Consider the following 15,756-nt stretch of genomic DNA (forward strand, 5'->3'; position numbering starts at 1 on the left):
GCAACTTTTTATGGCACGACACTACTTCTTTGTTATGGTAAAACTATCACTCATCCGCAGCAGGAGAGATAATGCGAGAGCCAAAAAGCTTTCAAGCCACCCAAATCTGGAGAGAGGAGGCTGAACGAGAGTTTAGGGTCATGTAGTAATCATCTCTAAAGGCCATTTCCATCTAATAGGTAAGGACGAGCAAAGCAAAATAAATACCTTTATCCTAAAAAAGATAGAAAAGGATGACGTTCACAAGGCAGAACCGAGTCAGTCTAGTGATCACCGAAGTGTGACGCCCCACAGCGCTGCCATGTCTGAATTCCAAAATGCTTGGTTTTGTTCCTTCTCAAAGTGCTTGTTACACAGTGTCTCTGTACTGTTGTAGTTTGATACCTTTTTGATCATTTGTATTTGAAGAATCAGAATCAAAACGTATTGGCAAGTAAGTTCTCACATACAAGAAACTTGATCTGGTGTCATTGGTGCATAAACAATAATGAAAATAATTCTGTAAGAAGTAATTGGTGCATAAACAACAATAAAAAGAAAAGGAAAAAATACTTCTGTCAGTCTGACTCTATCAGTCTGTACTATGTGGGAGTGGGGGGCAGGGTAAATGGGGATCTCTGGCATTATTTATAAGTTGAGCTGCAGACGAAAAGAAGCTGATTTTGTGTCTTGAGAGTTTAGTCCTGATGGACCTCAGCCATGTGCCAGAGGGGAGGGTAACAAAAAGTTTGTGTCCTGGGTGAGAGGAATCAGCCACTATCTTCCTTGCTCACCTCAGGGCCCTGGAGGTGTACAGGTCCTGTAGGGATAGCAGACTGCAGTCGATCACCTTCTCTGCTGCGTGGATCACACACTGCAGTCTGCTCCTGTCCTTACCAGTGGCAGCAGCGTACCACACTGATGGAGGAGGAGATGATGGACTCAATGATGGCAGTGCAGAAGTTCACCATCATTGGTTTTGACAGGTTGAACTTCCTTAGCTGCACAGAAAGTACATCCTCTGTTGTGCTCTCTTGGTGAGAGAGCTGACGTTCAGCTCCCACTTGAGGTCCCGGGTGATGGTGATCTCCAGGTAGCAAAAGGACTCTACAATGGCAACTGGGGAGTCACGCAGGGTAATGGGGTTGGGACTTGGGACTGGGTTCTTCTTGAAGTCAACAACCATCTCCACTGTCTTGAGGGCATTGAGCTGTTCTGTTTGCACCAGGACACCAGGTAATTGATATCCCATCTGTAGGCAGACTTGTTCCTATCAGAGGTAAGTTAGATGAGGGTTGTATCGTCCGTGAACTTCAGGAGCTTTACAGACTGGTGGCTAGAGGTGCAGCTGTTGGTGTATAGGGAGAAGAGTAGAGGGGAAAGAAGGCAGCCTTGGGGGGGAATAAAAGCCCACACTACTGGTAATTTTATAATATGATGACAGCAACCATACGTTCCGATTTCTTCATGACCGAGGTAAACGAACACAGTGATTTGAAAATGTTACGGTACTGTGTTCTTCCCCACTTGTGTCACGAAAACTGGTCATGAAAGATTTACTGTAAAACGTCATACGGTGTCCATAGTTGATGTGTCCAGTGTATAGTTTGTCTATTTTTTTCATATGACTATATGACCAAGATATTATTTTAAATTCTGTACCCAAAGTTCCATGGTACCAACAATTATTATTTTTATTATATTTATTATTGCAAAAAGGTTTAGGTAATAGTCTGTTAAACATTTGGGTGCTCTATGTCTCTATCTGGACGACTGGACTACATGCAAACAAATCAAACAGATTTGGTGATTTTATTACAAATTCACATTTCTGGGTTACATTAAACTATAAAAAGTTACAATAAATCTTTATTGGTGTTTATATGCACACAACAGAATACGTGAAATTCAGACATAGCACACTTTCCTACCAAAAAGAAGGTTACCAGTAAAGGCCATCCATGTCCCTTCTCTGGAGTTGAGTAAGGCATGAAACTTGTGCCAAATCAATGTCCCAGATTTGGTATGGCTCTCCCGAGCCAAACAAGAGAAGCCAAAAGAAATTTATATAAATGCTTGACTGTGTATGCCCAGATAAACAAGAGGTCAAAAACCTTACCAAATATAACCAACAGTCGTACCTGTTCTGTGCAGTGAAGGTCTCTCTCTGAGGGTGGAGGCCGCTGTACACCACTCTGATCAGGTCGTGCTGACACAGAGCTCCCTCTGTCAGTGCCATGGATCCAAGACTGGAAGGCTACACACAAACACACAATATTTACACAGTATTTATTCACTTGTTCCACAAAACCTTTCTTTGAATTATGTTGAGTCTCAAGCCACTTAAGAGCAGCTTTATGCTAACAAATAGTTCCATTTGGCTGTTATTGACAGCAACAGACTTTTTTCCTTTCACACACCAAGTTGGATATGTCTTCTCACCAATCAAACAATCTATACCACAATATTTTCAATTTGACACATAATCAGTGTGTCAGTCCATGTGGGCATTTAATCCTGCTCACTGCCCATAGGCCAGCATGCCAGGTTTTTTTTTTTTTTTTTGTGGCCTGAGTCCAATCCAGCCCTATGGTGGTAGACCAAACTCGCTTACTGAAAATTAAAGTGATCCCTCTGCTTTTTCAAAAGAGTAATGTCTAAGGAGTATTTGTGTTGAGTTTGGTGCTTGTATTACCATTTGAAAGATTGTTTCAGTTATCAGTTTTATTATCACCAGCCACAGCTTGATGTACCAGTGGAACAGAGAATGATTTTGATACAACACAAAAGGCAAAATCTATGCCCGAGTATCCCATGTGCCCCCTTGGTTAACCGCCTTTTTTTTAGAAATCTCAGAGAAGAAAATGCTTCTCTGTGTCCTTTGGTGTGATGTTTTTTAAACCCCTTGAATTAAAGTTGAACGTCTACTCTACAATCACATATGTGCTTAATTTCAAGTTCATTTTTGTGGAGTACAGAGAAAAAATTACAAATATCGTGTCACTGTTCAAATACTTAGGTACTTGACTGTAAGCACTGTATAAAATAAATCAATTACTTAATGTAAAGTAGAATTATTTATTCTGTCAACACCATTGTACTACTTGTGACCTTATGTTTCTCACAGTCTTGAAACGCTTGTGAATGCTAAAAAGCTATGCACGTGCTACAGCTGTCCTGAACTGAAATAATCCTAAACAGACTATTTCACAGGACATTTCAGTGATAGGGCAACCAATACCTAAATGGTAAGCCAATGCTTTATTGAGCAATAGAAAGAGTTAAAAGATTTGGAATATCCACAAGAACACATCACATGAGATTCTTCCAGTGCAAAGGTCACACGTCACATGAAATGTTCCTCTCTCATCAGCATCTTGAATAACACTGAGCAGGGAAACAGGCGAGGATGGATTCATTCAAAATAAGAAACAGCTAATGCTGGAAGCCCAGGGATAAAGTCACATGATGCACAGAGCCGTACTTTACACATGCAGCTGAGTCATGACTCATGTAACCCCCCCAAAAGTCTGTCAGCATGCAGAGAAGAACCTTTTGAGCTTATAATTACAGCAATAAAAATCATCCTAAGAACATGTTGCACACTATTCTCATCAACACTCAGCTGATTCTGCTACAACAGAAAACTGGTATGCATAGACGCACACTCTCCAGCATAGAGTCGACAACATGTGCAGCGGCATTCTCAAGCACATTCATGATCTGAACATGTCTGCTTCGAGTCGAGAGGAAACTGTAACATGAGATAATTACAATATACACTCAGAATGCAACACCTTGGCTGAGGAAATAACGTCTGACCATCAGTATCCATCAACTGCTAGAGGAGAGTGGTCACAGTTTTTATGTATATACCCATGCCCAGCTTTTGGATACAGCTTGTGCATGGCACGATGATGTGCATCCTTTATTATGAAAATTTTTGGGGAATCATTTTTAAAAACCTTTATTTTGAAACCTTTATTTTTATGCCAGGGTTGGCCCGCTTGGGAAATGCATTGCTTCTCTTCTCAAAATGTGCCTGTGAATAAAATCAAGCGCACACTCTCTTCTTCTATCGTGTTTAGTGCACCAGTTTAATCGGCTTAGCACCAGTTTAACATTATCTTTGCCTTAGCGGAACAATCAATGGGTCCCACAATTTACCCAGACCGACTGCAAATATGAGTAAATGAAGTAGTTTTAATTATTTTTTGGTGGCTTTTTTTTTTGTGTGTGTGTGGCATTTTGTAAATGCAGAAATACGCCTGTCGTCACCCCTGTGAATAAATCAAGCATACCTCTCTTCTTCTATGGCGTTTAACGGCAGCCGGCATTCTTATTGTTGCATTGCTGCCACCTTCTGCATCAGTCCGTTATGGCAGTACTAAACCTTATTGATGAGTCCAGTGTCTTTCAAGTATTTAAAAAGCCAACACTTCCCCCTCCCACTTGACCTTATGTCTAAAACTGTCTGCAGATCACCTAAACAAATTCAAACTTATTACAATATTCCACCATACATACCCTTTGCTTTACCTCAAAAAAAGAAATCTAACCAGATTGAGCCTTCAAAACACTTTTAAAAATCAAGCTGTTGCATTACTGTTTTTGCTTTTTGCCCAATGGCCAAAAAAGCAAGGCACCAGGGTCGCCAACCAAACTGTCTCCCCTAAAAATCGGTCCGCCCTGGCTTCACTGCACATGCGTCATTTGGGAGTGTCAGCATCGTAATTTCCAAGTGTCTGCTGCGATCCACCAATTATCACCTCATTTCTGCTTAAAACTGCACTTCAGTCATCATCTATCTTAGTGACAGATATCTGAAGCTTTTGTACAACAATCATTTCCATATAAATTCAGCATTATTTCATAATAAGAGACGGCGGAACTATCAGAGCGCAACAGCAGCTTGGCACACGTCTGACATGCTGCTGCGCCTACGTCCTTTTAGTGCATCAGTAGCAAAATGAGGCGCGTTTCTGCTTACAATGGCCTCATTTCTGCTTAAAAGTGACTTTAGAATGATTTAAATCAAATCAATTCAAATCAATTTAATTTATATAGCGCCAAATCACAACAAACAGTTGCCCCAAGGCGCTTCATATTGCAAGGCAAACCCATACAATAATTACAGAAAAACCCCAACTGTCAAAACGACCCCCTGTGAGCAAGCACTTGGCGACAGTGGGAAGGAAAAACTCCCTTTTAACAGGAAGAAACCTCCAGCAGAACCAGGCTCAGGGAGGGGCAGTCTTCTGCTGGGACTGGTTGGGGCTGAGGGAGAGAACCAGGAAAAAGTCATGCTGTGGAGGGGAGCAGAGATCAATCACTAATGATTAAATGCAGAGTGGTGCATACAGAGCAAAAAGAGAAAGAAACACTCAGTGCATCATGGGAACCCCCCAGCAGTCTAAGTCTATAGCAGCATAACTAAGGGATGGTTCAGGGTCACCTGATCCAGCCCTAACTATAAGCTTTAGCAAAAAGGAAAGTTTTAAGCCTAATCTTAAAAGTAGAGAGGGTGTCTCTCTCCCTGATCCGAATTGGGAGCTGATTCCAGAGGAGAGGAGCCTGAAAGCTGAAGGCTCTGCCTCCCATTCTACTCTTACAAACCCTAGGAACTACAAGTAAGCCTGCAGTCTGAGAGCGAAGCGCTCTATTGGGGTGATATGGTACTATGAGGTCCAGGACTGAAGGCTTTTCAGGGAACTTTTAGGACAACCTGATAATAATGAATTACAATAGTCCAGCCTAGAGGAAATAAATGCATGAATTAGTTTTTCAGCATCACTCTGAGACAAGACATTTCTGATTTTAGAGATATTGCGCAAATGCAAAAAAGCAGTCCTACATATTTGTTTAATATGCGCATTGAATGACATATCTTGATCAAAAATGACTCCAAGATTTCTCACAGTATTACTAGAGGTCAGGGTAATGCCATCCAGAGTAAGGATCTGGTTAGACACCATGTTTCTAAGATTTATGGGGCCAAGTACAATAACTTCAGTTTTATCTGAATCTAAAAGCAGGAAATTAGAGGTTAACCATGTCTTTATGTCTGTAAGACAATCCTGCAGTTTAGGTAATTGGTGTGTGTCCTCTGGCTTCATGGATAGATAAAGCTGAGTATCATCTGCGTAACAATGAAAATTTAAGCAATGCTATCTACTAATACTGCCTAAGGGAAGCATGTATAAAGTGAATAAAATTGGTCCTAGCACAGAACCTTGTGGAACTCCATAATTAACCTTAGTCTGTGAAGAAGATTCCCCATTTACATGAACAAATTGTAATCTATTAGATAAATATTAAATGTTATTTCTTAATAACATTTACATTTACTCTGATGGACTACCCAGCAGTGGGGAATAAGTTTCATTACACTAGAAGTCTTTCAGAAAGCGCTGTAACTAGGTTTAAGGATATGATTCCTTCTTTATGTTCTCTAATGCCATATACCAACACAGTGCAGAGTAGCTACCTAAACTCTGTAAGGGAGATAGAGTATCTCGTCAATAGTTTTACATCCTCATTGAAGACAACTTTGGATGCTGTAGCTCCTCTGAAAAAGAGAGCTTTAAATCAGAAGTGTCTGACTCCGTGGTATAACTCACAAACTCGTAGCTTAAAGCAGATAACCCGTAAGTTGGAGAGGAAATGGCGTCTCACTAATTTAGAAGATCTTCACTTAGCCTGGAAAAAGAGTCTGTTGCTCTATAAAAAAGCCCTCCGTAAAGCTAGGACATCTTTCTACTCATCACTAATTGAAGAAAATAAGAACAACCCCAGGTTTCTTTTCAGCACTGTAGCCAGGCTGACAAAGAGTCAGAGCTCTATTGAGCTGAATATTCCATTAACTTTAACTAGTAATGACTTCATGACTTTCTTTGCTAACAAAATTTTAACTATTAGAGAAAAAATTACTCATAACCATCCCAAAGACGTATCGTTATCTTTGGCTGCTTTCAGTGATGCCGGTATTTGGTTAGACTCTTTCTCTCCGATTGATCTGAGTTATTTTCATTAGTTACTTCATCCAAACCATCAACATGTTTATTAGACCCCATTCCTACCAGGCTGCTCAAGGAAGCCCTACCATTATTTAATGCTTCGATCTTAAATATGATCAATCTATCTTTGTTAGTTGGCTATGTACCACAGGCTTTTAAGGTGGCAGTAATTAAACCATTACTTAAAAAGCCATCACTTGACCCAGCTATCTTAGCTAATTATAGGCCAATCTCCAACCTTCCTTTTCTCTCAAAAATTCTTGAAAGGGTAGTTGTAAAACAGCTAACTGATCATCTGCAGAGGAATGGTCTATTTGAAGAGTTTCAGTCAGGTTTTAGAATTCATCATAGTACAGAAACAGCATTAGTGAAGGTTACAAATGATCTTCTTATGGCCTCGGACAGTGGACTCATCTCTGTGCTTGTTCTGTTAGACCTCAGTGCTGCTTTTGATACTGTGACCATAAAATTTTATTACAGAGATTAGAGCATGCCATAGGTATTAAAGGCACTGCGCTGCGGTGGTTTGAATCATATTTGTCTAATAGATTACAATTTGTTCATGTAAATGGGGAATCTTCTTCACAGACTAAAGTTAATTATGGAGTTTCCACAGGTTCTGTGCTAGGACCAATTTTATTCACTTTATACATGCTTCCCTTAGGCAGTATTATTAGACGGTATTGCTTAAATTTTCATTGTTACGCAGATGATACCCAGCTTTATCTATCCATGAAGCCAGAGGACACACACCCAATTAGCTAAACTGCAGGATTGTCTTACAGACATAAAGACATGGATGACCTCTAATTTCCTGCTTTTAAACTCAGATAAATCTGAAGTTATTGTACTTGCCCCACAAATCTTAGAAACTGGTGTCTAACCAGATCCTTACTCTGGATGGCATTACCCTGACCTCTAGTAATACTGTGAGAAATCTTGGAGTCATTTTTGATCAGGATATGTCATTCAAAGCGCATATTAAACAAATAAGTAGGACTGCTTTTTTGCATTTACGCAATATCTCTAAAATCAGAAAGGTCTTGTCTCAGAGTGATGCTGAAAAACTAATTCATGCATTTATTTCCTCTAGGCTGGACTATTGTAATTCATTATTATCAGGTTGTCCTACAAGTTCCCTAAAAAGCCTTCAGTTAATTGAAAATGCTGCAGCTAGAGTACTGACGGGGACTAGAAGGAGAGAGCATATCTCACCCATATTGGCCTCTCTTCATTGGCTTCCTGTTAATTCTAGAATAGAATTTAAAATTCTTCTTCTTACTTATAAGGTTTTGAATAATCAGGTCCCATCTTATTTAGGGACCTCGTAGTACCATATCACCCCAATAGAGCGCTTCGCTCTCAGACTGCAGGCTTACTTGTAGTTCCTAGGGTTTGTAAGAGTAGAATGGGAGGCAGAGCCTTCAGCTTTCAGGCTCCTCTCCTGTGGAACCAGCTCCCAATTCAGATCAGGGAGACAGACACCCTCTCTACTTTTAAGATTAGGCTTAAAACTTTCCTTTTTGCTAAAGCTTATAGTTAGGGCTGGATCAGGTGACCCTAAACCATCCCTTAGTTATGCTGCTATAGACGTAGACTGCTGGGGGGTTCCCATGATGCACTGAGTGTTTCTTTCTCTTTTTGCTCTGTATGCACCACTCTGCATTAATCATTAGTGATCGATCTCTGCTCCCCTCCACAGCATGTCTTTTTCCTGGTTCTCTCCCTCAGCCCCAACCAGTCCCAGCAGAAGACTGCCCCTCCCTGAGCCTGGTTCTGCTGGAGGTTTCTTCCTGTTAAAAGGGAGTTTTTCCTTCCCACTGTAGCCAAGTGCTTGCTCACAGGGGGTCGTTTTGACCGTTGGGGTTTTACATAATTATTGTATGGCCTTGCCTTACAATATAAAGTGCCTTGGGGCAACTGTTTGTTGTGATTTGGCGCTATATAAAAAAATTGATTGATTGATTGATTGAAATATGATTCAAACCACCACAGCGCAGTGCCTTTAATACCTATGGCATGCTCTAATCTCTGTAATAAAATTTTATGGTCAACAGTATCAAAAGCAGCACTGAGATCTAACAGAACAAGCACAGAGATGAGTCCACTGTCTGAGGCCATAAGAAGACCATTTGTTACCTTCACTAATGCTGTTTCTGTACTATGATGAATTGTAAACCCTGACTGAAACTCTTCAACATTTACAAGGTTTTACATTGTGATCTGATGGTTAATAATCACATTATTCCCTTTGATCGCTTTGGGTGTAGAGAGTTAGTCTCAGACGTACTGTTGTGGTCCCAAATGATGCATGCGCAGTGAAAGCAGGGTGGACCGAATTTTAGGGGGGACCGTTCGGTCTGCAACACTGGTATTGGCACTTTCACATTAGTAGAATGGGGTTCAACTACCTACAGTGTCCTTGCTAAAAGCCAAAATATATGAAACACAAATGTTATCCAATCAATCTATACATTTTACAACAAACCAAAATGTCCCTGACTCACATTATAAAATGTAAAAATGTTGTACTTTAGCAGTTTGTTTACTCTTTTTAACAGTAAACTGATCGTCTTTGGGTTTTGGACAAAGAGATATTTGAATACGTTTTGTCTTCTGGGGAACACTGATCTAACCTACCATTTTTACCACTTTCTAACATTATATTGACTAAACAACTAATTAATCGATAATGAAAATGCCAGTTGCAGCCCTACTCTGGATTGCAGTCAAAATTTAACCCAGTTGACCCAAGAAAATTGAAATCCAACACTTTTAAGATATGCTGTCCTCAGACAGATAGACCAGGTGATCACAAAGGTCCTCCCTCAAGTCAGTTGGCAGATATAAAGTCCTTCTTTCTGCACACGGTAAGCGGGTCTGGTTCAGCGTGTCCTGTTAAAGTGCCATGTTAATGAATCACAGCTCAATACAATACTGAATACTGTGCCATGTTAGAAGTCAGAGTGTGTGTGTGTGTGTGTGTGTGTGAGTGAGAGAGAGAGGTACAGTAAAATGAGAAGTGAATGAGTAATGAAGTCACAGTTAACTAATTTTAAGAAATCAAAGAATTCAATATATATAGAAAAATTTGACTTATGGGAAAATAATTCTGTGCTGACAGGACTGGAATGTAGAAAAGAGATTGTAGCATGGAAATAACGACACAGAAGGATGAAGCCTGGAGGTAAGGTTAATGGAAATAGTCCTCCGTTAGCATCAGAGGTGTTACCTTCAAATAAACACTGTACGTTACACCAGCAAGAAAGGAAGAAAGGAAAGTCAGAAAGACACAGAAGCAGTAACAGTGAGAAGGACAGAAAAGGTGAAAGAAAGGACCAAAAAGTTTTGCAGTGAAAAAAACCAAAACATGGACAGACAGGGAATCATACCTCGTGATATATTGATGGTTTGGACAGAGATGGGATTGTGAAGGAGAGGAGTTTGTTATTGCCGTCTTTGTCCACAATTTCCTGCAGAACAACAACAACCATTTAAATTGTTAAAATCTACTGTACCAACCAAGATATCACAAGTTGTTTGACGGTGAGAATAATGTGTTACTGATACACATCACTAATATTCACAGATTTAATACTACTACACTTCTCCGACCAAATTTCCATTTTTTTAGAACACGTGGGTCTCAGGGCCTGGATCAGAGTTACTTAGTGACTTGAATTAAAGCTGAAAGTGTGCACGACAAGCACATATTGCTTGTTTCATTTCAACTCCATTGTGGTGGTGTGGGGACACCCACTTTTCACCTCACTGCAGCAGACAGATGGCTACTTTCAAGAGGTTGGGGTGGACTGGTGGTTGCCATCAGAACACAATATGGTTCTATATTGTGTTGAATGCTGCAAAGTGTCAAACCAGTGCATGCTGCCTGACCTGACCCGACCTGTGGTGGTGTACAGAGACATATTATAAGAACTGTGTCACTACTAATGTAGCCGACTGTAATAACTCCATTAAAAACTACTGCATATTGAAAATCTCACCCACCTAAACTTGAGGCTCTTAAGAGAGCATGGGAGATGGATCTAGGGGGCGAGATTGTTATGGAGAAGTGGGAAGAAATTACTAGGTCTTGGCATAAGATATCAAGAGAGACACAGATTCACTTAATTATGTACAAAATCATACATAGAATGTATTGGACCCCCAGTAAAAGGCAAGGCTAAAGCTCTGTAATTCGGAGTTATGCTGGAGATATGGGAGGTGTGAGGGAACACTTGTACACATGCTGTATGAGTGTGAAATGACACAGAACCTGTGGAAAAGATAATATTATTTATCGCAAAGTTCTTGAGATAGATATATCTCAGAGCCCTGCCTTGTGTATTCTGGGTTTGATAAGTGAAATGAGGTTATCTTGTCAGCAGACCCTATGATGTAAGTTGGCCCTCGCGACGGGGTGCAGGATCATTCTCAGACACTGAAAATCAAAAAAATGTTATTCCAATCAATGAATAGTTAGAGGAAATGACCAAAATGGCCAACTAACTATGAACGGTTGACTTTTAGGCTGAATGATCGAGAGGAGGTGTTTTTGAAATTATGGGGCCCCTACTTGAATCACTTACAAGACGGGTGATGCGTGAAATATAGTAGACTGATTTTCATGTGAATGATGAAATATTCAGACTGTAAAAGGACTTGGCTGTGAAGTGGAGGAGGGTGGTGACTGTGGGAGCAGAGCAGAGGAGTTGGAAATCATCAACCCGGGACTCGGCGTATATATCTCTCCCACCCACCCCCCTTTTTTTCCCCTCTTTCTTTCTTGTTAACAATTTGTTGTAGTTGTAGTGGGCTTGTTCTTGTCCCAACTCATGTGTGTGTTGGTTGTGTTGTTTCACTGTTTCAAAGTTCATAAAGCAATAAAAAGTGAATTACAAAAAAAACAACAACAACAACAACAACAACAACAAAAAAACCCAACAACTACTGCATATTAAACTCTGAAATTTGTGGTTCTGGCATATACAGGAAAGGACCAGTATACCGCTTATGTTGGATCATATTGGCATATTTTAATACGCACAATGACCACAGCATACACCAAAAACAGACAGGCTTATAAGGTTGTCTGTGAAGCCTTGTTGCTAATCATATGGCTCTGGTGGCCACTTAGGACACTGTTGGTTGTACAGTAAAAAATATTTTTTCATTCTGAAGAAAGAACATGTTTTTCAAAATGTGTACTGTACTGTGATATGGAAAAATATACACCGCAAAGTCAAATAAGGATGTACAAGTTGGGGAAGAAGCCTGACTAATGGTAGGAATACGATATGGTTTGACTTAAATACAGTTGTTTTTTAAACAGTTAGGTCAATACATACATGAAAACTGACAAGAGCTGTTGTTATTTTGGGCTTCTAGCTTACATATTAACACTGAACGTAAACATATGAGCCTTGCTTTAATGTGAAGTGAACTCAAACTGAATAAACTGTGTGAGTTTCAGTACTTTTTGTGTGTTGCTGTACATTTTTAAAGAGGCAACAATAACTGGACAGCTGAGTTGTTTGATGGGCAGGTGCGTGGTCAGTGTGTGATAAGGCTGGTTTTTTTTTTTGTTTTTTTCTCTTCTGTACCATCTCAAGCGGTTGTGTGGTTGTTAAATTTTGATGTTACCATAGGGCACCATCTCAATTTGTGGCTTATGATCACTGCTATCATCTGACCCCCTGCTTGAGTAAGCATGGTTTGTTCTTTTTTCTCCATTTCTTTTTACTGCCCTTGTTGGCATGTGCCATCCCCTCATTACCCCATCCCCATAGAGACGGTGCCTGCTCCCAGACTACCAATAACCAGCAAAAATCTATTTAAGCATAAAAATTCAAAAAGAAAAAATAATATAGCACCTTCAACTGCACCACAGACTAAAACAGTTAATGTGGTCTATTAAACATTAGGTCTCTCTCTCTTCTAAGTCCCCTGTTGGTAAATGATATAATAATTGATCAACATATTGATTTATTCTGCCTTACAGAAACCTGGTTACAGCAGGATGAATATGTTAGTTTAAATGAGTCAACACCCCCGAGTCACACTAACTGTCAGAATGCTCGTAGCACGGGCCGGGGCGGAGGATTAGCAGCAATCTTCCATTCCTTCCAGCTATATTAATTAATCAAAAACCCAGACAGAGCTTTAATTTCATTTGAAAAGCATTGACTCTTAGTCATTGTCCCTGATCCAAATTGGAAGTCCCACAAATCAGTTTTGTTATTATCTATCGTCCACACTGGTCGTTACTGTAGTTTCTCTGTGATTTCAAGACCTTTTGTCTGACTTAGGGCTTAGCTCAGATAAGATAATACAGTGGGCGATTTTAACATCCACACACATGCTGAGAATGACAGCCTCAACACTGCATTAATCTATTATTAGACTCTATTGGCTTTGCTCAAAAAGTAAATGAGTCCACCCACCACTTTAATCATTCTTAGATCTGTTCTGACTTATGGTAGGAAATAGAAGACTTAACAGTATTCCCTGAAAACTCCCTTCTGTCTGATCATTTCTTAATAACATTTACATTACTCTGATGGACTACCCAGCAGTGGGGAATAAGTTTCCGTTTACACTAGAAGTCTTTCAGAAAGCGCTGTAACTAGGTTTAAGGATATGATTCCTTCTTTATGTCTCTAATGCCATATACCAACACAGTGCAGAGTAGCTACCTAAACTCTGTAAGTGAGATAGAGTATCTCGTCAATAGTTTTACATCCTCATTGAAGACAACTTTGGATGCTGTAGCTCCTCTAAAAAAGAGAGCTTTAAATCAGAAGTGCCTGACTCGTGGTATAACTCACAAACTCGTAGCTTAAAGCAGATAACCCGATAAGTTGGAGAGGAAATGGCGTCTCACTAATTTAGAAGATCTTCACTTAGCCTGGAAAAAGAGTCCTGTTGCTCTATAAAAAAGCCCTCCGTAAGCTAGGACATCTTCTACTCATCACTAATTGAAGAAAATAAGAACAACCCCAGGTTTCTTTTCAGCACTGTAGCCAGGCTGACAAAGAGTCAGAGCTCTATTGAGCTGAGTATTCCATTAACTTTAACTAGTAATGACTTCATGACTTTCTTTGCTAACAAAATTTTAACTATTAGAGAAAAAATTACTCATAACCATCCCAAAGATGTATCGTTATCTTTGGCTGCTTTCAGTGATGCTGGTATATGGTTAGACTCTTTCTCTCCGATTGTTCTGTCTGAGTTATTTTCATTAGTAACTTCATCCAAACCATCAACATGTTTATTAGACCCCATTCTACCAGCTGCTCAAGGAAGCCCTACCAGTATTTAATGCTTCGATCTTAAATATGATCAATCTATCTTTGTTAGTTGGCTATGTACCACAGGCTTTTAAGGTGGCAGTAATTAAACCATTACTAAAAAAGCCATCACTTGACCCAGCTATCTTAGCTAATTATAGGCAATCTCCAACCTTCCTTTTCTCTCAAAAATTCTTGAAAGGGTAGTTGTAAAACAGCTACTGATCATCTGCAGAGGAATGGTCTATTTGAAGAGTTTCAGTCAGGTTTTAGAATTCATCATAGTACAGAAACAGCATTAGTGAAGGTTACAAATGATCTTCTTATGGCCTCGGACAGTGGACTCATCTCTGTGATTGTTCTGTTAGACCTCAGTGCTGCTTTTGATACTGTTGACCATAAAATTTTATTACAGAGATTAGCGCTGCGGTGGTTTGAATCATATTTGTCTAATAGATTACAAGTTGTTCATGTAAATGGGGAATCTTCTTCACAGACTAAAGTTAATTATGGAGTTCCACAAGGTTCTGTGCTAGGACCAATTTTATTCACTTTATACATGCTTCCCTTAGGCAGTATTATTAGACGGTATTGCTTAAATTTTCATTGTTACGCAGATGATACCCAGCTTTATCTATCCATGAAGCCAGAGGACACACACCAATTAGCTAAACTGCAGGATTGTCTTACAGACATAAAGACATGGATGACCTCTAATTTCCTGCGTTGAAACTCAGATAAAACTGAAGTTATTGTACTTGGCCCCACAAATCTTAGAAACATGGTGTCTAACCAGATCCTTACTCTGGATGGCATTACCCTGACCTCTAGTAATACTGTGAGAAATCTGGAGTCATTTTGATCAGGGATATGTCATTCAAAGCGCATATTAAACAAACATGTAGGACTGCTTTTTTGCATTTACGCAATATCTCTAAAATCAGAAAAGGTCTTGTCTCAGAGTGATGCTGAAAAACTAATTCATGCATTTATTTCCTCTAGGCTGGACTATTGTAATTCATTATTATCAGGTTGTCCTAAAAGTTCCCTAAAAAGCCTTCAGTTAATTCAAAATGCTGCAGCTAGAGTACTGACGGGGACTAGAAGGAGAGAGCATATCTCACCCATATTGGCCTCTCTTCATTGGCTTCCTGTTAATTCTAGAATAGAATTTAAAATTCTTCTTCTTACTTATAAGGTTTTGAATAATCAGGTCCCATCTTATCTTAGGGACCTCGTAGTACCATATCACCCCAATAGAGCGCTTCGCTCTCAGACTGCAGGCTTACTTGTAGTTCCTAGGGTTTGTAAGAGTAGAATGGGAGGCAGAGCCTTCAGCTTTCAGGCTCCTCTCCTGTGGAACCAGCTCCCAATTCAGATCAGGGAGACAGACACCCTCTCTACTTTTAAGATTAGGCTTAAAACTTTCCTTTTTGCTAAAGCTTATAGTTAGGGCTGGATCAGGTGACCCT

The 15,756-nt window shown here is 39.9% G+C and overlaps 1 protein-coding gene across 2 annotated transcripts in view; it reads right to left on the bottom strand.

Annotated features, from left to right (window-relative positions):
• LOC117524164 (protein FAM126B-like) overlaps window positions 1–15,756 on the bottom strand; it is a 126,919-nt gene that overhangs the window by 38,934 nt on the left and 72,229 nt on the right. For both annotated transcript variants that reach the window (XM_034185914.1, XM_034185913.1), the window contains exons 5-6: window positions 10,388–10,468; window positions 2,121–2,236 (exon numbers count right to left, since the gene is read on the bottom strand). In XM_034185914.1, coding sequence (XP_034041805.1) covers window positions 2,121–2,236; window positions 10,388–10,468 — 197 coding nt within the window. The remainder of the gene's footprint in view (window positions 1–2,120; window positions 2,237–10,387; window positions 10,469–15,756) is intronic.

The sequence above is a fragment of the Thalassophryne amazonica genome, chromosome 14 (assembly GCF_902500255.1).
Source record: "Thalassophryne amazonica chromosome 14, fThaAma1.1, whole genome shotgun sequence".
In the NCBI taxonomy this organism is placed as follows: Eukaryota; Metazoa; Chordata; class Actinopteri; order Batrachoidiformes; family Batrachoididae; genus Thalassophryne; species Thalassophryne amazonica.